The sequence below is a fragment of the Ornithorhynchus anatinus genome, chromosome 4 (genome assembly GCF_004115215.2).
Source record: "Ornithorhynchus anatinus isolate Pmale09 chromosome 4, mOrnAna1.pri.v4, whole genome shotgun sequence".
In the NCBI taxonomy this organism is placed as follows: Eukaryota; Metazoa; Chordata; class Mammalia; order Monotremata; family Ornithorhynchidae; genus Ornithorhynchus; species Ornithorhynchus anatinus.
The window spans coordinates 98,264,321-98,288,040 of NC_041731.1; the positions used below are offsets into that span (position 1 = coordinate 98,264,321).

General features: G+C 45.3%; 1 protein-coding gene and 1 non-coding gene across 3 annotated transcripts; one reads left to right on the forward strand and one right to left on the reverse strand.

Moving 5' to 3' along the window:
• The first annotated feature begins 244 nt into the window (after positions 1-244).
• On the forward strand, positions 245-382 carry LOC114811774. The gene has a single exon (XR_003759470.1). It is a non-coding gene; the product is annotated as a small nucleolar RNA SNORA7 (small nucleolar RNA).
• Positions 383-2,629: 2,247 nt separating this feature from the next.
• On the reverse strand, positions 2,630-23,523 carry LRRC8D (leucine rich repeat containing 8 VRAC subunit D). 2 transcript variants are annotated; one of them, XM_007664089.2, is made up of 2 exons: positions 23,477-23,523; positions 2,630-5,583 (listed from the first exon to the last, which is right to left on the reverse strand). In XM_007664089.2, the coding sequence occupies exon 2, from the start codon at positions 5,579-5,581 to the stop codon at positions 3,008-3,010; it is 2,574 nt and encodes an 857-aa protein (XP_007662279.2). In that variant the 5' UTR covers positions 5,582-5,583; positions 23,477-23,523; the 3' UTR covers positions 2,630-3,007. The 2 variants fall into 2 exon arrangements, with proteins under 2 accessions (XP_007662279.2, XP_028919247.1); XM_029063414.2 differs by lacking the exon at positions 23,477-23,523 and adding an exon at positions 14,369-14,379.
• Between the last annotated feature and the right edge of the window lie 197 nt (positions 23,524-23,720).

Below are 23,720 nucleotides of genomic sequence, written 5' to 3' on the forward strand. Positions count from 1 at the left end.
AAGGGAATCTATCTTGTTGGGTGGGAGAAGAGGAATGTCAAAAAAAAAAAAGGGATCATTTGGCAGTTGAGAGACTTTTCTTTGTACCCTAAATACCAACACATCCTCTGCTAAACTATCTTAGTGATGGCCGACTAAGGAATTGAAAAATTCAATTGTGTTCTCCCTCCTACTTAGACTTGTGAGCCCTGTGCGGGAAAGGGACTGTATCCAACCTGATTAACTTGTCTGTACCCCAGAGCTTCCCCTCTCAGGATGGCACCTGGAGAGCTTTCAGTCCTCTACCAGCCTCGGCTAAGGGAGGGAGAGTCAAGCAGAGGCTTGTCCATTCCATTCCTAGCTTGGGCAGTGACTAGCGAGTGGAAGGCGATCTGTTACAAGTCAAAATTCACCCATGCTGGGCAGGAGTGGCGTGGGAAAGAGTTGAGGGAGGAGACTCGAGTTAACTGCGTGAAAGGCAGCAACAGTAAACCACTTCCGTATTTTTACCAAGAATACTCTATGGATACACTACCAGAATGACTGCAGATGGAGAGCGGGGCGTTCTGGGAGAGTTGTGTCCGTAGTATCTCTATGGGTCAGAAACGACTGTATGGCATAAGACCCCAGAGCTTAGAACAGTGTGTGACACATTGTAAGCGACCCATAGAAAATCATTTTTCAAATACAAATTTTTGCTAACGTATTCTATGGGGAAATAAAGCAAAAAGATAGGAGATAGGTGTCACGGAAGACTGGCTCGTGAGGCATATATCTGGTCTTTCTCTATTGGTATCACAGCCAGATAGTCATACGAATCAGGTCTTCCAATTTTACCGTAGTGTACTTTTCCAAATGCTTAGTACAATGTCCAGCACGGAGTAAGCAATCACCTGGAGTGGTGTCAAACTACGACTGAGCCATGGGAGAGGTTGGCATAAGACAAATTGGTTTTAATATCAGGTAAGAAAATCTTGCTAGAAAATACTAACGGATAACTAGTAAATACACATAGAACCCCAAGCCATAAGGTTTGGTTATACAAAAGCAGCAACATAGCTGGAGTGAAAGGCAGAAACAATTCTGATCAGAGGAAGCAGGGTGGCCTAATGGAGAGAGCACAGGCCTGGGCGTCAGAAGGAACTGGGTTCTAATCCCAGCTCCACCACTTGTCTGCTGTGTGACCTTGGGCAAATCACTTCACTTCCCTGTGCTTCAGTTACCTCAACTGGGGATGAAGGCTGTGAGTCCCAGGTGGAACATGGACTGTGTTTAAATTGATTAGTTTGTATCTACCCCAGCACTTAGTACAGTGTCTGGCTCATAGTAAGTGCTTAACAAAGACCACCAAAAAAGCAAATAGTAGAAGAGCAAAGTTTCATTCCTGAAAGTTGAAGTGATTGCAAGTAAACTGCAATTTTTAAGTGAAGTAAATGCTTACTAGCTAAGAACTTAGCACAGTGCTCTGCACACAGAAAGCACTCAAGAAATACCACTGATTGAGAACATTGGAAGATGAGCATATTTTCCTGGTTAGATAAAAGTTTGGGAACCTAGCCTTGCCAAAGAATATGGAACTAAGAGTCAGAAGACCTGTGTTCTACTCCCAGGCCCACCACTTGTGTGCTGTGGGACCTTGGGCAAATCACTAACCTTCTCTATTGCCTTTCTCCTCACCTATAAAATAGGGATAAAATACCTGTTGTTCTCTTTAGTTTCTAATCCTCACTGGGGCAGGGATTGTGTCCGATCTAATTATCTTGCATCTATCCCAGTGCTTAGCACATAGGAAGCACCTAATAGCATTATTATGTATTTCGATCACCTGGAGATTTCCACATCTACTTCTCAGCCTTGGAACAGACAAAGAGGGAATATTGCAGAAGAAGCAGTTTATTCTGAAACTGTGGTGCTTAAAAAGCAGTGCTTTACCAAATAACATACTCAGTATCAAAACACTGGTGACTCAAAGACATTTCTTGCCTGCCATTTTTTACAGGCAGGCAAGTGGTGCCTTTCTCAGCAAAAGTGCCAGATGAACTCAGAACCATCGCCTAGTCTCTCTGCATCTAATTCCTTCTGCCCCAATGTGGATATTATTACTTGCACGTGAAGTTAGCATTGATTTTTAGTGGACTATCTTCAGGCAGTTTTCCAATCATCTATAGTGCACTTTTGACAGGACTCAGGACTCCCTCTCAGAGAACACTCAAATTTTCAAATGGCCAATAAGATCGCCTTTTAGAAAAGTGGGTTGAATCCTTAAAAGCAAGAGCATGGATTCTGATGAATACTCTTGGCACTGTGGGTGTTTTCGGGGACTGGATGGGAGGGAATGAAGTTATTCAGACTTGAAAAATCACAGTGGGGTTTTTCTAACTTTTGTTTTTTAAAATACGGGCATGCGCATACACACAGCTTTACTGTATTCCACACCTTCAGAAGGACTAGCAGACACAATTAAACTTCAGAGTAGTTAATGGCTGTGGTGTCGGAATCGGTTGATAGCACCTAGAGCTGCAAACACAAAATTACGCTCTGTTTCAAAAGAGTTGTGGTCGTGGGATCGCACTCTAGGAATATTTTTGGTTTTTGCAGGGCTTTAGGTAAAGTTAGGACCAGAAGAAAAACCACATACCTAAGAAAGTGATATAGTAAGAAAATGCCAATTTAATCATTTACTTAAGCAGGCAAGCATTTGTAAACATTCAGTAGCGGCAGCATCCAAGTTAACAATTTAAAAAGACATTGAGATTAGTGATTACAGCTTGTCTTCCCTCACACCAAAAGAAAAAAAAAAGAAAAAAAAATCGGAAATGATGCCTTAAAAACACTACAAACATTGAACGTCCGGTTACATCTCCTATCCGCCTTCTCCTCACTCCGTCTTCTCCCCTCCTCCCATCTCTCTTTACTTTAAAGTTTCAGCGACTCCTAAAACGCACCGTCTTGCAATAACCTGTACTTTCAGCATTTGCAACCTAGGAAGTACTGTGCGGGTGTGGGGGTGGGTGGGTGTGAGCTCAGTTTAAATCCCGTTAGCAAAGGGGATGTTTGTGTCTTGGTTCAGAGATTCTTTGACTTCGGGAGGGAGCGTGTCAAAGAGGTGATCTTCCACGACAAGCCCGCTTTTCTTGAGGGACCGGCACAGGCCCAGCTGGGCAGGCAGGCGGTCAAGGCAGTTCCCCTTCAGTTCCAACTGAGTGAGCTGCGCCAGCTGACCGATTTTGTCCGGGATCGAGGTGATGCAGTTTTGCCCCAGACACAAAGTCCTCATTTTAATGCACCTGAACAACTGTTTGGGCAAAACGTCCACTTTGTTCCCGGTGACATGCAAATATTGCAGGTTCTGAAGCATTCCTATTTCTAAGGGGATCATGGAAATGTTGTTGTAGCTCACGTCTAAGTATCTGAGTTTCTGTAAACTAAACACTGCCACGGGTAAGGATTCGAGTTTATTGTTCGAGAAATAAAGTGACTCCAAGTTTTTTACGTGGGTAATGGAAGGAGGAATGTTGACGATTTTATTATGCCACAACTTTAGACAAGTCAGTCTTTTCAAGTGCTGGAAACTGATGATCTCTTCGATTGTGCGTATGCTGTTCGATTTCAGATCCAGCTCCTGCAAATTAGAGAGGCTAAAAATGGCGTGCGGAATTCTCTCCAGTTCACAGTTCTGGAGTTCTAGCTCTGCTACATTCATCATTTTCTTAAGGCTGTTCAGTACCACGAGCTTAGTGCCATCGTTGTGAATGACTAATTTCGTCAGATGCGGAGCCACATCTGTGATATTAGACGGGACTTTGGTCAGATTGCTCTTGACGTGGAGGATCTTCAGGTGCCTCAGCTCCCGGAGGGACTCCAGCCCTATCATCTTATTGTTTTCGGAGTTCAAGTTGCCTATCAGGTACAACTCCCGAAGGTTCTTGAGCAGGTAGACCCAGGCGGGGATCTCCGCGACGTCCGTGAACTTCACGTGAAGGCATCGCAAGTGATCCCGGAGGAAGCTGAAGGCCGTCTGCTCCACTTTGGCCGGGCAGTGGCAGAGGTGGAGCTCCTGGAGGTTGGTCATCTGGGAGATTTTAGCCGGAATCTTGGCTTCCGGGATCAGTTCGAGTTTCAGCACGTCCAGGTCCGTGAGGTCGAACACGGCATCGGGGACCCCGGACAGCATGAAGAGATGCAGCTCCTGCTTCTCCTGGGCGTTGCGCGACACGTGCTGGCGGAGCTTTTCGAAGGTCCACTCGTGGTTCAGGCTGATCTCCCGCAGCTTGTTCTCGCTGACCTCCGACAAGAAGACCCCGAAACGCTTGGAGTACAGCTGGTCGTACTGGTCCACCATGTGCAGAAGGAAGGCGAAGTCGTTTTTGACGTCGGGAATGTCGCTGAAGCTGCTCTCCTCCCTCACTTTTTCGAACGAGTATTCCTTCAAGGGGATGCGGAACAACCAGAAGAGCGTGTAGAGGCAGATGAAGCCGTACACGCAGATGATGGAGATGTAACTGATGAGCAGCTTTTTCAGCATGTAAGCCATGTTGTGGGTGCACTCGAACTTGTTGTAGCCGGTGAGGTGCTCCACCTCGGGTTGGCAGATGTGCTCGAAACTGATGGCGTTGACGAAGTTGGCGGTGTAGCAGAGGATGAAGATGAACTTGGCCGTCTTGATGACGGTCTGGACCACGTAGAGTTTGTAGATCAGGTCGCTGTCTTCTACGTGGGCCCGGAACTTCCTCACCTTCTCGAACAGGGCTTTCGCCTGCTCCCCGTCTTTCTTGTCCAGAATGGTCATGCTCGGCACCTCGACCACCGGCCTCTCGGCGGAGAACTTCAAGCCGGATTTGCCGATCATCGGGGTGCTGGAACTCGGGCTCCCCTCGTCGCTGCTGGTCGACACGTGCTTCGGGAGGGACTGCGCGCCTGTCATCCTCTGCTTGTTCTCCTCCGAGTCCTCGCAGGCCGTCTCGGACAGCGCTTTGGTGGTCCAAGGCGACTCGAAGCACTTCCCCAGGATCGAGACGAAGTGTTCCACTTTGGAGCAGGTTTTGGGATACTTAAACCAGAAGTTGCTGCTGACCATCAGGATGATGGTGTGGATGAGGGCGAGGTAGGGAAAGTACTTCGAATACCAAGGAAGGGCCACGTGGTAACACATCTGATTGATGAAGACGTACTGCTGGAAATCCAAGTTGGTCTTGCGACCGGTAGCGTCTTTCTGCCCTCTCCTCGTCTCCAGTTGGGAGGCGGTGGTGGGAGGGCCGGAGGAGGGGGTCTGGCCGAGAGGCCCGCCGGACGTTACGGCCGACGCCCCGAAGGGAAGGGTGTCTGCCTCCCACCCGTCCGGGTCCGTCGCCGTCACCAGTTTGGGCACGTCTGGGGTGACGTCGGCGTTTCCCGCCCCGGGCTGGGCTTTCTGATGGACGGGAGACGGCAGCACGGGCAAGCAGACCACTTGGTCTTTGGTGAGTTGCATGGTTCCGGCGAAGATGGCCACCATCAGCATCACGACGGCCAGGTAATCCATAAATACGTCCCACCATGGTTTCAGGATCCGGTAAGTCGGCTGAATGTCATTAAGCGATGCGACTTCCGCGAGGGTAAACATTCCTGCGACAAAGCAGAAAAGACGTGTCACTGCAGGGGCATGGACAGTAATGGCGATGGTATCTGTTAAGCGCTTACTATGTGCCAGGCGCTGTACTAAGCCTTGGGGTGGATACAAGCAAATAGAGTTGGACACAGACCCCGTCCCATGTGGGACTCAGTCTCAATCCCCGTTTTCCAGGTGAGGGAACTGAGGCACAGGGAAGTGAAATGACTTGCCCAAGCCCACACAGCAGACAACTGGAGGAGCTGGGATGAGAACACATGACCTCCTGACTCCCAAGCTTGTTCTCTAGCCACTATGCCATGCACGGACTCGGGAGTCAGAGGTTGTGGATTCTAATCCTGTCTCTGCCACTTGTCAGCTGTATGATTTTGGGCAAGTCACTTCACTTTTCTGTACCTCAGTTACCTCATCTGTAAACTGGGGATTAAGACTGTAAGCCCCACATTGGACAACCTGATTACCCTGTATCTACCTCGGCGCTTAAAACAGTGCTCGGCACATATTTATTCATTCAATTGTATTTAATAATAATGATAATGTTGGTATTTGTTAAGCGCTTACTATGTGCCGAGCACTGTTCTAAGCGCTGGGGTAGATATAGGGGAATCAGGTTGTCCCACGTGGGGCTCACAGTTTTCATCCCCATTTTACAGATGAGGGAACTGAGGCACAGAGAAGTTAAGTGACTTGCCCACAGTCACACAGCCGACAAGTGGCAGAGCTGGGATTCGAACTCATGAGCCCTGACTCCAAAGCCCATGCTCTTTCCACTGAGCCACGCTGCTTCTCAATAAAGAGCTCTTTATTGAGCTCTTACTGTGTGCGAACACTGTACTAAGCGCTTGGAATGTACAATTCGGCAACAGAGAGAGACAATCCCTGCTCAACAACGGGCTCACAGTCTAAAAGGGGGACACAGCAAAACAAACCAAGTAGTCAGGCATCAATACCATCAAAATAGATAAATAGAATCATCGATACATACACAACAATAATAAAATACAGTAATAAATAATATACACAAATATACAAAAGTGCTGTGGGGAGGGGAAGGGGGTGAAGCGGATGGAGGGAGTAGGGGGAATGGGGAGGGGAAGAGGAGAAGAAGGAAAGGGAGGGCTCAGTCTGGGATATAGTAAGAACTGAACAAATACCATCATTATTATTATTATTATTATGCTGCTCCTCGTCGATAACAAACCCGACTCTGGTCTCCCGTGGATGAGGAGGCACCCACAGCAGCACGTGGAAGAATCGGAAAGGAGTTCTAACAATTCTCCTCAAGTGACTTCCAGGGGAAAGAGGAGGCACCCCAAAGTTTCAGGGCTCATTCCTAGATAGCACCATCACCTTTTAACGGTATTCATTAAGCGCTTACTCTGTACCAGGCACCGCTCTAAGCGCTGAAGTAGATACAAGCTAATCAGGACGGACACAGTCCCTGCTTCACATGGGGCTCACAGTCTTAATTCCCATTTTGAAGATGTGGTAACTGAGGCACGGAGAAGCAAAGTGACTTGCCCAAGGTCACACAGCAGATGAGTGGCAGGTTCTTTTGACTCCCAGGTCCTTGCTCCATCCACTAGACTACACTGTAAGCTCGTTGTGGGCAGGGAATGTGTCTGTTTATTGTTATACTGTACTCTTCAAAGCGCTTAGTACAGCACTTAGCACACAGTAACAACATCGCTAAAATGCACCCTTTCTTTTCCATCCAAACTTCTACCATGTTAATACGATCACTTATGATCTCCCACTTTGATTACTTTATCGGCCCCCTTGCCAACCGCCCAGCCTCTTATCTCTCCCCACTCCAGTCCGTACTTCATTCTGCCGCCTGGATCATTTTTCTACAGAAACGTTCAGGACGTGTTTCCCCATTCCTCAAGAAACTCCAGTGGTTGCCCATCCACCCCGGTACCAAACAAAAACTCCTCACCATTGGCTTATCCCGGTTCTGCCACTTGTCAGCTGTTTGACTGGGGACAAGTCACTTAACTTCTCTGTGCCTCAGCTACCTCATCTGTAAAATGGGCATTAATATTGTGAGCCTCACGTGGGACAACCTGATGACCCTGTATCTACCCCAGCGCTTAGAACAGTGCTCTGCACACAGTAAGCGCTTAACAAACACCAACATCATGGAAGCACTCAATCACCTTTCTCCCTTCTACCTCATCTCACTACTCACTCTCCTTTTACAATGCAGCCCGCACACTTCGCTCCTCTAATGATAACTTTGAACCTTAGCTAATGCTAATCATTGCACCTCAATCTCATCTATCTCACCACTGAACCCCTGCGCACACCCTCCCTCTCAAATCCGACAATTACCCTCCCTATTTTTAAAACCTTATTGCAGGCACATCTCCTCCGAGAGGCCTAACCTTAGGCCCCTTTTCCTCTTCTCCTACTTCCTTCTGTGGTGCCCCGACTTGCTCTCTTTATTTATGCCCCCGTCCCAGCCCCATAGCACTTATATACATATCTGTAATTCATTTATTTAAATGAATGTCTGTCTCCCCCTCTAGACTGTAAGCTCCTTGTGGGCAGGGCATGCGTCTTGTTTATTGTTATATCCTGCTCTTCCGCACACTGAGTACAGTGCTCTCCACACAGTAAGAGCTCAATAAATATGACTGAATGAATGAATACTGGAAAAAAATAATCAGCGTGAATGACAATTTGCCACACTGTTACCATTTCTTGTTGACATGAAAATTCTTTATAGAGTAAAAAAATCCATCACGTAATGTATTCCCTTTGTAACAATAACTGTGATCTTCCCTGATTAGACTGTAAGCCCGTCAATGGGGAGGGATTGTCTCTGTTGCCGAATTGTACACTCCAAGCATTTAGTACAATGCTCTGCATATAGTAAGCGCTCAGTAAATACTATTGAATGAACGAATCCTTGTTAAGCACTTACAATGTGCCAAGCACTGTAGTAAGCTCTGGGAGAGTTACAAAATAATTAGGTTGGACACAGTCCCTGTCCCTCAGGGAGCTCAAAGTCGAAGTGGGAGGGATAACAGGTATGTAATCCCTATTTTACAGACGAGGGAACCAAGGCACAGATATATCGAGTGACTCGGTCACTCAGATGGTAAGCGGTAGAATCGGGATGAGGATCCTGGCCTCCTGATTCCCAGGGCCGTGTTCCTTACTCTAGGCTACGCTGCTTCCTTTTGACTCAACAGAGAACCAGCACAATATATCTTCATAACGATAATAATGATAATAATGTTGGTATTTGTTAAGCGCTTACTATGTGCCGAGCACTGTTCTAAGCGCTGGGGTAGATACCCGATAATCAGGTTGTCCCACTTGAAGCTCACAGTCTTAATCCCCGTTTTACAGATGAGGTACCTGAGGCACCGAGATGTCAAGTGACTTGCCCAGAGTCAGTCATACAGCTGACAGGTGGCGGAGCCGGGATTTGAACCCATGACCTCTGACTCCTAAGCCCGTGCCCTTTCCACTGAGCCACGCTGCTTCATCATCTCCGATCAATCGATAGTATTTATTGAGTGCTGACTGCATGTACAGCAGTATAGAGAGTGCTTGGGAAAATACAGCAGAGATGGCAGGGTGGTCTAGTGGAAAAAGTACAGACGTGGGAGCCACAGGATCTGGGTTCTAATCCTGGTTACACCACTTGCCTGCTCCATGACTTTGGGTAGGTCACTTAATTCACTGTGCCTCCGTTTCCTTAACTGAAAAATGGTGATTCGATACCAGTTCTCCCTCCTATTTAGACTGAGAGCCCCATGCGGGACCTCATTATCTTGTATCTACCCCAGTGCTGGGCACAAAGTAAATGCTAAATACCACAATTATTATTATTACTATTATTATTAGTCCCAATAGAGTTAGTAGATGCAATCTCTGCCCACCAGGAGCTTACAGCCTACAGACAAAATATATTAAGGCTAGGGGAAATGGTAGAGTATAAAGATATCTAAGTGCTGTGGGGCTGGGGTTAGTATCAAGCTCTATCACTACATTTGGTGACTTTCAGCATTATCCAGCCTTGATATCAGAAATTTTCACCTCCATCACTATTTACCAAATTTTTCTAGTTTCAAAAAATGGTCCAGCATCCACTAACACCTGGAAACAGAGAGGCCTAGTGGATATAGCCTGGGCTCTAATTCTGGCTTCGTCACTTGTCTACTGTGGGACCCTGGGCAATTCGCTTCACTTCTCTGTGCCTCAGTTACCTCATCTGTAAAATGGGGATTAAGACTGTGAGCCCCATGTGGGACAGCAATTGTGTCCAACCTGATTACCTTGTATCTGCCCAGCGCTTATATCGGCGCCTGGCACATAGTAAGTGTTCAACAAATACCATAAAAAGTTCTTAAATTTTCAGAATAGAAATTATTTTGTCAATGGATTCTAGTCTGGTTGCCCTTTAATTCTCTGCTAAGAAATACAAGTTTGAACTGGCAAATAGTATGGGGATTCAACTCCACTTCTGTAATAATGTCCTTGAAACAAATGATTCCTTTCTTGCAATTTGGAAGGTTCAATTTCTCTGTTGAAAAAGGAACATAAACACATCCTGCATCGACAAGTTCCAAATTCCAGTTCAACTTGTGTATTCACAGCCAAAAGAGGGTGTTTTCTACAGTACACTGCTTAAGGTTTGGGGTGCACAAATTAAAATTTGTATTCTTTGTATCCTGAGTCTCAAATTTGTAGTCCTGCATTGCTATTATTGCATTTGCCATTTCTCACGCATAATCAGTCAAAAGCTCATTAAAAAAGATGCAACTTTGCATTGAAATGAAGTATCAGAAAAATCAAATTGGGGTTTCCATGGGAAAAGTTCATTTTTTGGGCTTTCTCCACTGATCATTCTGATCTCAAATGGTCTCTAATTTCTAACAGTCAAGCTTAGGAAAATTAACACAGGTGCCCCAGATTCAAGAGAATTTATTAAGTACCTATTCACAAGGCCCACTGGGCTGGAGAAGCAGCATGGCTCAGTGGAAAGAGCATGGGCTTTGGAGTCAGAGGTCATGAGTTCGAATCCCAGCTCTGTCACTTGTCAGCTGTGTGACTGTGGGCAAGTCACTTAACTTCTCGGTGTCTCAGTTCCCTCAACTGTAAAATGGGGATTAAGACTGTGAGCCCCACATGGGACAACCTGATTCCCCTGTGTCTACCCCAGCGCTTAGAACAGTGCTCTGCACATAGTAAGCGCTTAACAAATACCAACATTATTATTATTATTATTGGAGGCTATGTGGGATCTGATTGCTGTGTCAGAAAAGGCTACAGGGCAACATCTTATCAAAGAAAGGCCACAAAATTCATCTTCAAGTGAAAAGGTATGAAAAGGTACCTGGCCTCTCGAGTCCAAGGATCACTTTTTGTGGCACCACTGAGCTACCTCCCAGAGATCAAACTATCAATTTGACAACAAAATTAGCATCTTCCCATCAATTAACCAAAGAAAACTCTTTTAAAAATGTTCATTCATTCAATAGTATTTATTGAGCGCTTACTATGTGCAGAGCACTGTACTAAGCGCTTGGAATGATGTTCAAAGTGTTCAGACAATGACCAACACAGAAGTGCATTTTGCAGGCATGGAGCTCAAAGTGTTTTTTAAATTATTATTAATATAATAATAACTGTGGTATGTGTTAAACGCTTACTACATAATAATGTTGGTATTTGTTAAGCGCTTACTATGTGCAGAGCACTGTTCTAAGCGCTGGGGTAGATACAGGGTAATCAGGCTGTCCCACGTGAGGCTCACAGTTAATCCCCATTTTACAGATGAGGTAACTGAGGCACAGAGAAGTTAAATGACTTACACACAGTCACACAGCTGACAAGTGGTAGAGCCAGGAGTCAAACCCATGACCTCTGACTCTGAAGCCCAGGCTCTTTCCACTGAGCCACGCTGCTTCTCTTCCAGGCACTATTCTAAGTCTTAGGATGGATACAAGCAAATCAGGTTGGACCCAGGCTCTATCCCACATGGAGCTCACGGTTTTAATCCCTGTTTTACAGATGAGGCAACTGAGACACAGAGAAGTGAAGTGACTTGCCCAAGTTCACACAGCAGATAAGTGGATAGAGCACAGGCCTGGGAATCAGAAGGACCTGGGTTCTTATCTCGGCTCTGTCACTTGGATGTTGGGATTAGAACTCAGGTCCTTTTGACTTCCAGGCTCGTACCCTATCCACTAGGAGAACACTGCTCTTTAATAAAAAAAAGTTTATTTGGGCTCCACAGGTGGACGTTCCAACAGATCTCTCCTTCTCTCAGATTGAGAGCCCCACAGATCAGATGTGATGATCGTTTATTGACTCCAAGACTTGGCACAGTGCTTGGCACTTAAATACCACAATTATTATTTATTTCACCTGAATAGAAAGGTGAAGGAAGCCTCGACTTTACCTTTTGGAGAAGAATAGGAAACCCATGAGAACACCCCATTCCTCCTATAAGAGTGCAAGTAATTAGTCACAAACACAACTGTGACATAACCCTTCCTGCCTGGACTTATTCTGCTTTATAAATAGGACTCTTTCCGGGGAGAAAAAAAATGAAGAAAGGGTGGTGGGTTAGCGGAAGGGGAAGTAAGACCACTCTGAAGCAATCTGTCCAAGTAATCTCTCTTTCGTTGCACCTCCGGGGGTGAGTGTCTGGTTTCATCTTTTTTTTTTAATGTTACTTGTTGAGCACTTACTCTGGGCCAGGCACTGTACTAAGCGCTGGAACAGATACAAGCTGATTTCGTTGGACACATTTCATGTCCCACATGGGGCTCACATTCAATTTCTACTTTATAGATGAGGTAAGAGGCACAGAGAAGTTAAGTGACTTGCCCAAGGTCACACAGGAGTTGAGATTAGAGCCCTGGTCGTCCTGACTCCCAGGCTCGTGCTCTATTCACCAGACCACACATAATCAATGAATCAATGGTATTTACTGAGCGCTTACTGATCTGATCTGTGGGACTCTCGCTCTGAGAGAAGGAGAGATCTGTTGGAACCTCCACCTGTGGAGCCCAAATAAACTTTTTTTTTTATTAAAGAGCAGTGTTCGCCTAGTGGATAGGGCACGAGCCTGGAAGTCAGAAGGACCTGAGTTCTAATCCCAACATCCAAGTGACAGAGCCGAGATAAGAACCCAGGTCGTTCTGATTCCCAGGCCTGTGCTCTATCCACTTATCTGCTGTGTGAACTTGGGCAAGTCACTTCATTCATTCAATAGTATTTATTGAGCGCTTACTATGTGCAGAGCACTATACTAAGCGCTTGGGATGAACAAGTCGGCAACAGAGACAGTCCCTGCCGTTTGACGGGCTTACAGTCTAATCGGGGGAGACGGACAGACAAGAACGATGGCACTAAACAGCGTCAAGGGGAAGAACATCTCGTAAAAACAATGGCAACTAAATAGAATCGAGGCGATGTACAATTCATTAACAAAATAAATAGGGTAACGAAAATATATACAGTTGAGCGGACGAGTACAGTGCTGTGGGGATGGGAAGGGAGAGGTGGAGGAGCGGAGGGAAAAGGGGAAAATGAGGCTTTAGCTGCGGAGAGGTAAAGGGGGGATGGCAGAGGGAGTAGAGGGGGAAGAGGAGCTCAGTCTGGGAACGCCTCTTGGAGGAGGTGATTTTTAAGTAAGGTTTTGAAGAGGGAAAGAGAATCAGTTTGGCGGAGGTGAGGAGGGAGGGCGTTCCGGGACCGCGGGAGGACGTGACCCAGGGGTCGACGGCGGGATAGGCGAGACCGAGGGACGGCGAGGAGGTGGGCGGCAGAGGAGCGGAGCGTGCGGGGTGGGCGGTAGAAAGAGAGAAGGGAGGAGAGGTAGGAAGGGGCAAGGTGATGGAGAGCCTTGAAGCCTAGAGTGAGGAGTTTTTGTTTGGAGCGGAGGTCAATAGGCAACCACTGGAGTTGTTTAAGAAGGGAAGTGACATGCCCAGATCGTTTCTGCAGGAAGATGAGCCGGGAAGCGGAGTGAAGAATAGACCGGAGCGGGGCGAGAGAGGAGGAAGGGAGGTCAGAGAGAAGGCTGACACAGTAGTCTAGCCGGGATATAACGAGAGCCCGTAATAGTAAGGTAGCCGTTTGGGTGGAGAGGAAAGGGTGGATCTTGGCGATATCATAGAGGTGAAACCGGCAGGTCTCGGTGACGGATAGGATGTGTGGGGTGAACGAGAGGGACGAGTCAAGGATGACACCGAGATTGCGGGCCTGCGGGACGGGAAGGATGGTCGTGCCATCCACGGTGATAGAGAAGTCTGGGAGCGGACCGGGTTTGGGAGGGAAGATGAGGAGCTCAGTCTCGCTCATGTTGAGTTTTAGGTGGCGGGCCGACATCCAGGTGGAGACGTCCCGGAGGCAGGAGGAGATGCGAGCCCGAAGGGAGGGGGAGAGGACAGGGGAGGAGATGTAGATCTGCGTGTCATCTGCGTAGAGATGGTAGTCAAAGCCGTGAGAGCGAATGAGTTCACCGAGGGAGTGAGTGTAAATGGAGAACAGAAGAGGGCCAAGAACTGACCCTTGAGGAACTCCAACAGTTAAAGGATGGGAGGGGGAGGAGGCTCCAGCGTAGGAGACCGAGAATGATCGGCCAGAGAGGTAAGAGGAGAACCAGGAGAGGACAGAGTCCATGAAGCCAAGGTGAGATAAGGTACGGAGGAGGAGGGGATGGACAATAGTGTCAAAGGCAGCAGAGAGGTCAAGGAGGATCAGAATGGAGTAGGAGCCATTGGATTTGGCAAGAAGGAGGTCATGGGTGACCTTAGAGAGAGCAGTCTCGGTAGAGCGGAGGGGACGGAAGCCAGATTGGAGGGGGTCTAGGAGAGAATGGGAGTTAAGGAATTCTAGGCATCGATCGTAGACGACTCGTTCTAGGATTTTGGAAAGGAAGGGTAGTAGGGAGATAGGACGATAACTGGAGGGGGAAGTGGGGTCAAGAGCGGGTTTTTTTAGGATGGGGGAGACGTTGGCATGTTTGAAGGCAGAGGGGAAGGAGCCCTTGGAGATTGAGTGGTTAAAAATAGAAGTTAAGGAAGGGAGGAGGGCAGGGGCGATGGTTTTAAGAAGGTGAGAGGGAATGGGGTCCGAGGCGCAGGTGGAGGGGGTGGCACTTGCAAGGAGGGAGGAGATCTCCTCTGAGGATACTGCAGGGAAGGATGGGAAATCTCAGCTGCCTCATTTGTAAAACGGGGATTAAAACCATGCGCTTACTGTGGGATAGTCCAATAGAAGTCCGCGGACACGTTCCCTGCCCACAAGGAGTTTACACTCCAGGGGACCGTAAAGGGTCCGGACCTGCACGGTACCAACAAGGCATGAGAGAATACTGTTTTTCTTGGGTATATACTCCATGGCACAGTGGAGGAAATAGGAGACTGCAGGACGCTGCCAGAATGAAGAAAGGAGCCAGAATTCAATCTTGCTAAATTTCCTCATAAAGGAAATCCTGGTATTAAGTCGACAGAAGACAAATGGTGCTTTCCACAGCACAGGGTTTAGCAATGAGATTCTTGCCCCAAGCAGCTTAAGGTCATCTAAAGGAGGTAAACAGCTTCGTGAAATGGGACAGTGAGGGAAACAAGCACAAAGAAGATTCAAGGCCTGGGATTTAAACTTGGAAAGGGAACTTTCTTTGATTTTAGTCTTTACACTCGGATTTCGCCTTTGTACCCTTTATTCCCCGCCTCCCTTAGCCCCTGAACACTTAATGTACATACAGCATGGCTTATTGCAAAGAGCATGGGCTTGGGAGTCAGAGGTCGTGGGTTCTAATCCTGGCTCTGCCACTTGTCAGCTGTGTGACTGTGGGCAAGTCACTTAACTTCTCTGGGCCTCAGTTACCTCATCTGTAAAATGGGGATTAAAAGTGTGAGTTCCACATGGGACAACCTGATGACCTTGCATTTTCCCAGTGCTTAGAACATTGCTTGGCACCTAGTATGCACTTAACAAATACTATCATTATTATTATCCATAATTTATTTCTATTAATGCCTGTCACTTGCTCTAGACCAGAAGCTCGATGTGGGCAGTGAACATGTCTAGCAACTCTGTAATACTGTACTCTCCCAAACTCTTAGTTTAGTGTTCTGCACACAGTAAGTTCTCAATAAATACTATTGATTGATTATTTGATGAGACTTGGCTCCAGGCTTCCATTTCTTCTTACCTCTTCACTCCAAGTTGCCTTCTGTGCCTTTCTTTGACAAGATGTTACCTTATAGCTCTGCCTGTCACAGCAATTAGATTCCACACAGTCTCGGGTCCAGTGGCCCGTGTGGATAGGTATTTCATAAATCTTCTCTAATTTGGGGCACCTGTGTTCATTTTTCTAAGCTTGAATACTAGAAATGTTAAATGGAGTATGCCTGAAAAATGAACTTTTTCCACTGAACCCTCTCCCTTGTTTCCCGGTGCATGTAAAGGCTTCTCTAAAGGGGTCTGTGCCATTGTAATGGTGGGGAGGAAACTAGAGAAGAGAAATCAATGCATCAATCCATCAGTTCTATTTATTGAGTGCTTACCGTTTACGGAGCACGGTACTAAGCTCTTGGGAGAGTAAAATTTATAGAGTTGGTAGACACGTTCCCTGCCCACAGTGAGCTTACAGTCTAGAGGGGAAAGTGGCGAGTAAGACCAGCTCCACCACTTGTCAGCTGTTTGACTCTGGGCTTCTCTGTGTCTCGTCTGTAAAATGGGGATTAAGACTGTGATTACCTCTTATTTACCCCAGTGCTTAGAACAGTGCTTGGCACATAACAAGTGCTTAACAGATAGCATTATTATTCTTATAATAATCACTTTCAGCTAACAGCAAAATCTTAAACTTAGCAAACTCTCTAAAAACAGGCTATGTTATCAATTTTGTACATAACCTAAGTCTGTGTAACCCTATCCAAACTCACGCAAATGCTAAGGTCGAATCTCCTCCAAGAGGCCTTCCTCAATTAAGCCTTCTTTTTCCCAGACTTCCCCTCCTTTGTTTCTTAATGATATTTGTTAAGTGTTTACTATGCGCCAGGTACTGTACTAAGCTCTGGGATAGATAAAAGATAATCCAGTTGGACACAGTCCCTGTTCTACATGGAGCTCACAGTCAATCTCCATATTTCAGATGAGGTAACTGAGGCACAGAGAAGTTAAGTGACTTGCTTGAGATCACCCAGGAGATAACTGGCAGAGCTGGGGTTGTGCTCTACACAGTAATCAGTCAATAAATACCACTGATTACAATTGATTAGGGCCTTCCTAACTAAGGTATTTCAAACATCTAGCAAACTGCTCTAAGAGGCTCTAAGAAGCCTGTCAGTATATTTTCTCCTACTAGGATTTCAATACAATATTACCCTCCAGGGTAATAATCTAGATGGCCATCTGCAAGACAAATATAAGCAGGCATACACCCCTTTAAACAAATCTACTGATACAGCAAAATACACTTCTAATTTGTCCATCGGGGGAATCTGCAACTTAATAGATTGCTAGACTTAAACAATCTAAACCTCATCTTTCTCTGTCACCCCAAATCCTTCCCAGATGCCAAAAATAAAGGAGTCAAACATTTTTCCAACTTCACATTCATACATAAAATTCACTTAAGGGGAAGGCCTGTGCGTACTATAACCAGATTAACAAATGGAATGAGATTTAAGAGGCAAAAGCAGAATGCTGTAAAAAAATCAAGTCAACTGATCAAAGCAAAAGCAGATTTCTGGCACATTTCATGAACGATTAAACAAACAGCTGCTGCTGATAGTCAGCTCACCTGACCGAAGCACGGTTCCATGGGGATTCTGAGGGGAAACAGCTTGTGCCGACCGAGATCTCTGTGACTACAGAGAAGCAGCGTGGTCTAGTGGATAGAACAAGGGTCTGGAGGTCAGAAGGACCTAGGTTCTAATCTGACTTGTCTGTGGTATGACCTTGGGCAAGTCATTTCACTTCTCTGTGCCTCAGTTACCTCTGGAAACTGGGGATTAAGACTGTATACCCCTTGTGGGACAGGGACTTTGTTCAACCCAATTTTCTTGTATCCACCCCAGCTTGGTATATTGTAAGCGCTTAATAAATCCCACAATTATTATTATTACAAATGAAGGCCCCCAAGTACCAAAACAAGATAATAAGAATTTCTGAATCTTTAGGCCAGAACTACTTCATAAGAGCTCAAATTTTAATCACCATTAAGGCAATAGTTTGCAATTTCACAAGTGCATTCTACAGTCATCTGGCACTTCCCCCTCTAGATTCTAAGCTCGCTGTGGACAGAGAATGTGTCTGTGATATTATGTGGTACTTTCTCAAATGTTTAGTACAGTATCTGGCACACAGTAAGCTCTCAAATACGACTGACTGATTTGATGAGAGGTAGGTTAAAATATCAATTTGATAAAGATGTCATATGGCAAATATTTTGGCTGGAACTAGCAACACACTCTTTAACTACTATGGTAATTAAGCACAGAACATCTGTGACCTTTAGGCATTTGATATTCACCCCTTGAAACCCCACGGCACTTACGTACATATCTTTAAATGATATATTATAAATTATTTAATAATGCTGGTATTTGGTATTCGTTAAGCGCTTACTATGTGCAGAGCACTGTTCTAAGCGCTGGGGTAGACACAAGGGAATCAGGTTGTCCCACGTGGGGCTCACAGTCCTAATCCCCATTTTACAGATGAGGTAACTGAGGCCCAGAGAAGTGAAGTGACTTGCCCACAGTCACACAGCTGACAAGTGGCAGAGCCGGAATTCGAACCCATGACCTCTGACTCCAAAGCCCGTGCTCTTTCCACTGAGCCACGTTACATACATTAATATCTGTCTCCCCCTCTAGACTGTTAGCTCGTTGTTGGCAGAGATCATGTCTTCCATCACTGTTGTATTGTACTCTCCCAAGTGTTTAGTACAGTGCTCTACATATAGTAAGTGCTCATAAATACCATGGTAAAACAAACCAAAAATAAACACTACTCATAAGAGAGGCACCAAGTTTTACTGCTCGGCACCAAGTTTTACTGCTCAGTGAAAAGCTTGGGTCCAACCATTTCTTGAGCCTCCAGTTTGACTGGGATCGTGACTAGGTCAGCTGCTTCTAGAGACCCATTATAAAGTCAGTGAGTCAATTGCATTTATTGAGCTCTTATTGTGTGCAGAGCACTGTAATCGACGGGTCATCTTTCAGATGAAAAAGCCAATGGCAAAGCAATGAAAATTCAAGACTAGATATACTGTATTCTGCATCTTTATAATTTTTCTCAAATCAAGGTAGCAGTTGGGATGGAAAGAATGATTTAACTAGTAAATTATTTCAGGTATTAGGAAGCATAGTCGATTTCCACTTGGCTTTTCAACAAATGAAATCGATCGGTCGATCGATGGTATTTACTGAGCGCCTACGGTGTGTAGAACTCTGTACTAAGAATTAGGGAGAGTACAACAGAGGTGGTAGACACTTTCCCCAACTATATTCCACGAGATTCACATTACAGCTGGCATTCTTTGACCGACAGCTCACAAATGCACATTGGTTTCCAGAAGGAGGGTTGCTAATTCCTTAATGGCATTCTGTTCAAAATGTATGGTGAAAGCATGTGTTCGGCAAGAATGAAATGTACCAGTCTCTTTGACGCACTGTTACAATAGCAAGGGTACTCATTTTTAACGATTCGGTAGCGACAGATGGAGTTGTGAACATTAGGGAAGTGGAGTGGTGAAGTGGCACAGCGCCAGTCTAGTAATAATTAATAACAGGCCAGTGTTTATCACAATCAGTGGTATTTATTGAGCACTTACTGTGTGCAGAACACAGTACTAAGCACTTGGGAAAATACAAAATTGAGTTGGAGACATGTCTCCTGCCCACGACGTCTGAGGCTCTCAGTCTCAATCCCAATTTTACAGATAACTGAGGCGAGGAGAAGTGAAGGGACTTGCCCAAGGTCACACAGTAGACAAGTGGCAGAGCTGGGATTAGAACCCATGACCTTCTGACTCCCAGGCCCGTGCTCTATCCACTATACCATGCTGTTTTCACTACCTGTCTGCTGCGGGACCTCGTGGAAATCACTTAACTTCTCTGTGCCTCGGTTACCTAACTTCTCTGTGCCTCAGTTACCTTAACTGTACAATGGGGATTCAACACCTATGCTATCTCCTATTTAGTCCATCGGCCCCATGTTGGACAGGAACTGTATCCAACCTGACTACCTTGTATCTACCCCAGTGCTTAGGACAGTGCAAGTCACATAAGTACTTAACAACTACCATAGAAAAAGAGTTGAAAAAGGCATGATTTGCATAGACTCAGGCTCCAGTGATGCAATAAGAACTGGGAAAAAAAAAATTCACAACTAGGGAACTTTTTTTTTTCTTCCTTCCTAAGTTACTGCCAACGCTGTTTTCAAAATACATTAGCAGTTACTCCATATGAAAATCACGCAATGATACATCTGGATTAATTTTGTGGGTCAAAGAAAAATGTTTTCTTAATTTTCTAAGTTACCACTGGGAAGAAACATCTATCAACCTGTCATACTAAGATTTTCTGTTTCTTCTGAATTATAAGAGTCTGGGACCATTTCTAGTGAGTTGGCTTAGATGGGATTATCCTGTATATGCCAGTGCTTATTATATTCAGTGGAAAGAGCCCCGGCTTGGGAGTCAGAGGTCACGGGTTCGAATCCCGGCCCTGCCGCTCGTCAGCTGTGTGACTGTGGGCAAGTCACTTTACTTCTCTGTGCCTCAGTTACCTCATCTGTAAAATGGGGATGAAGACTCTGAGCCTCACGTGGGACAACCTGATTACCTTGTATCTATCCCAGCATTTAGAACAGTGCTCTGCACATAGTAAGTGCTTAAATACCAACATTATTATTATTATATTCAATCAGTGGTATTTATTGAGCACTTACTGTGTACTGAACACTGAACTAAGCACTTGGGAATATACAAAATAACAGAGTTGGTAGACATGTTCCCTGCCCATAACAAATTTACAGACTAGCGGGGGAGAGACAGACATGAATGTAAATAATTTATAATACGTAATTTGGCCCGGCACGACACGTCATAAGCACTTAACAAATATCACTTATTATGAGATGTGCTGTACTAAAGGATTCACCTACTTCAATGAGTCTCTCTTGGTTTCCTGAACCAAGAGATTACTCACATTAGCACTTTGATCCTGGCAGATTCTCTTTCACTAGGACTTACAAAAAGCCTACAGCTGACAAACCACTAATACAGCCAAGGACCTCCACAGTTCAAGATAGACACTGAATTGTACCACCTAGTCCGAAGCGGCGTGGCTTAGTGGAAAGAGCACAGACTTAGGAGTCAGACATCGTGGGTTCTAATACCGGCTCTGCCACTTGTCAGAGGTGTGACTTTGGGCAAGTCACTTCACTTCTCTGTGCCTCAGTTACCTCATCTGTAAAATGGGGATTAAAACTGTAATCCCCACGTGGGACAACCTGACTACCTTGTATCTCCCCCAGTGCGTAGAACAGTGCTTGGCACATAGTAAGCACTTAACTCCATTATTATTATTATTTATTGAAAATTTACTGTACTGTACAACAATGCAACAGACACATTCCCTACTCACACTGTCCAATGAATCAAGGATAGATAATGAGATAGAAAATTGATTAAGGCAGCATGTCAGTCAGTCAATCATATTTATTGAGGGCTTACTGTGTGCAGAGCACTGTACTAAATGCTTAGGAGAGTGGGACATGGACTGTGTGCAACCTGATAATCTTGTATCTATCCCATAACTTAGTACAGTGCCTGGCACATAGTAAGTGATTAACAAACACCATAAAAAAAAATTAAGCCAACCTGAAGGCCTATACAGAAATTATACCATCTAATCTTTATGGCTGTGAGATCCAGACCACAGGCATAAAAATGGAGGTAAAAAAACAACAACCTTTAAAGAGATACTGAAATGAAATCTCAAATTAGATGGTATCACGGTAGGCAGTTGACAGATCAACCTGGCACTGCCTGGCACCAAAGACTTTGGGACAATCGTGACACCAAGGAAAAGAAGTAAAAAAACATGACAGGCAGAGCAACAAATATATCTATGGAGCAAGGGACAACATTTACAAGCATATGCATAATATGGACGGGATTGTTACACACTTGCTTATCAGCCACACCCATACATACCGATTAAAATCTCATCTTCGAACCCGAGGGACAGCTCTGTGCAATTTTGACAAACCACCCAGACATCTGGTATGAATAACTTAAAAGTCCAGGGAGTCAGTCTTGCAGTCCAAAATTTTTCAGCCCCCAAGAGGCACACAGGCAACAAAGTCAAACCCATCCAAATTCCTCACCCATGTTGTGACTTGCCTCTCGGAAAATTCCCATTTATGCAGCTCTGATGTTTAAGCAGAGGCTTTTTCTGCTAATCGACTGTAACAAATTTGTATTTTATTTATATATTTCATCATTCAATTGTATTTCTTGAGCACTTACCACGTGCAGAGCAATGTATTAAGCACTTAGGAGAGTACAATACAATAAGCACACACATTCCCTTCCCATTTTCACCTGAATTTTATAAAAAAAAAATGGGGGGGCTTGTACTTTCCTAGGAATTGCAAGGTGAGCCATGAAATCTCCTAATTGAGATGACCTGACTGGCGCTCACCATGGGGGAAACGTTTTGGTTGGCTGTTTAGTGCTTTCTTGCCTTCCCAGGATCAAAGTCCAAGAGATTATCTGAGGTACGGACAAGAGAGAAAGCACAGGTTGATTCTTACGAGAATTCATTCTCACTACTGAATAAAACACACTGGCTGAGAAACACTATGACTTCTAAGACAGTAGAGTTTAAAGCAGGTTAGAGACTGCTCCTCTGGCAGGTCTGGAACTTGAGAGAGGTGAGGTTTCTCCCTGCAAGAGACTCTCTCACTACACAGTCCTTGAAGGAGAAGTTTTCTTGACCGCCCCATTTGGATTCTGCTAGATTTGGCTTCAGGAGAGGCAGCATTGCCTAGTGGAAAGAGCAATGGACTTTGGAGTCAGGAGACTCAGGTTTGAGTTCCAAATCTGCCACTGACTTGCTGGCAGAACACATTTTCTCTGGGCTTCAGTTTTCTCCACCCTCCCTCCTCAAATCCCACAATTACTCACCCCACCTTCAAAGCCTTATTTAAGGCACATCTCCTCCAATAAGCCTTCCTGACTAAGCCCCCTTTTCCTCTTCTCCCAGTCCCTTTTGCATCCCTCAGCCCCACAGCACTTATGTGCGGATCTTTATTTATATTAATGTCTGTCTCGCTGCCTTTAGACTGTAATCTCAGTGTGGGTGTGGAATGTGACTGTTTATCATTGTATGGTACTCTCCCAAGCACTTAGTACAGTGATCTGCACATGGCGCTCAATAAATACCACTGAATGAACTACTGAAATAGGGGAGAAGCCTGTAAGCCCGTCAAAGGGCAGGGACTGTCTCTATCTGTTATGGAACTGTACATTCCAAGCGCTTAGTACAGTGCTCTGCACATAGTAAGCGCCCAATAAATACTATTGAATGAATGAATGATAGACCGTGTGGGACAGGGACTGTATCTGATCTAATAATCTTGACTCTGCCCTAGTGATTAACCTGGTGCTTGGCTCATATTGAGCACTCAATAAATGTCCTCATTATTATCATTAAGAGTTAGCGAGAAGAGCACTTCATTCTTCCCTGCAGCACTGTGATTAAGTTCTCTGATCCCCATCCCATGCCAGCCCATAAGGAAAAAGATAATATTCCCGTCCTTCCTCACATCCCCTAAGAAATACCATACGAGTTGAGGGACAATGAAAAGAACTCCAGCAGAATGGCTTACTGGATAAAGCATGGGCCTGGGAGTCCGAAGATCCTGGGTTCTAATCCCAGCTTTGCCACACGTCTGCTGTGTATACTTGTGCCAGTCAATTCATTTCTCTGGGCCTCAGTTACCTCATCTGTAAAACAAGGATAAGAGTGTGAGCCCCATGTGGGACAGAACTGTGTCCAATCTGATTAACTTATATCTACCCTTCTGCTTAAAACAGTGTTTGGCACATAGTAAGTGCTTGACAAGTACCATT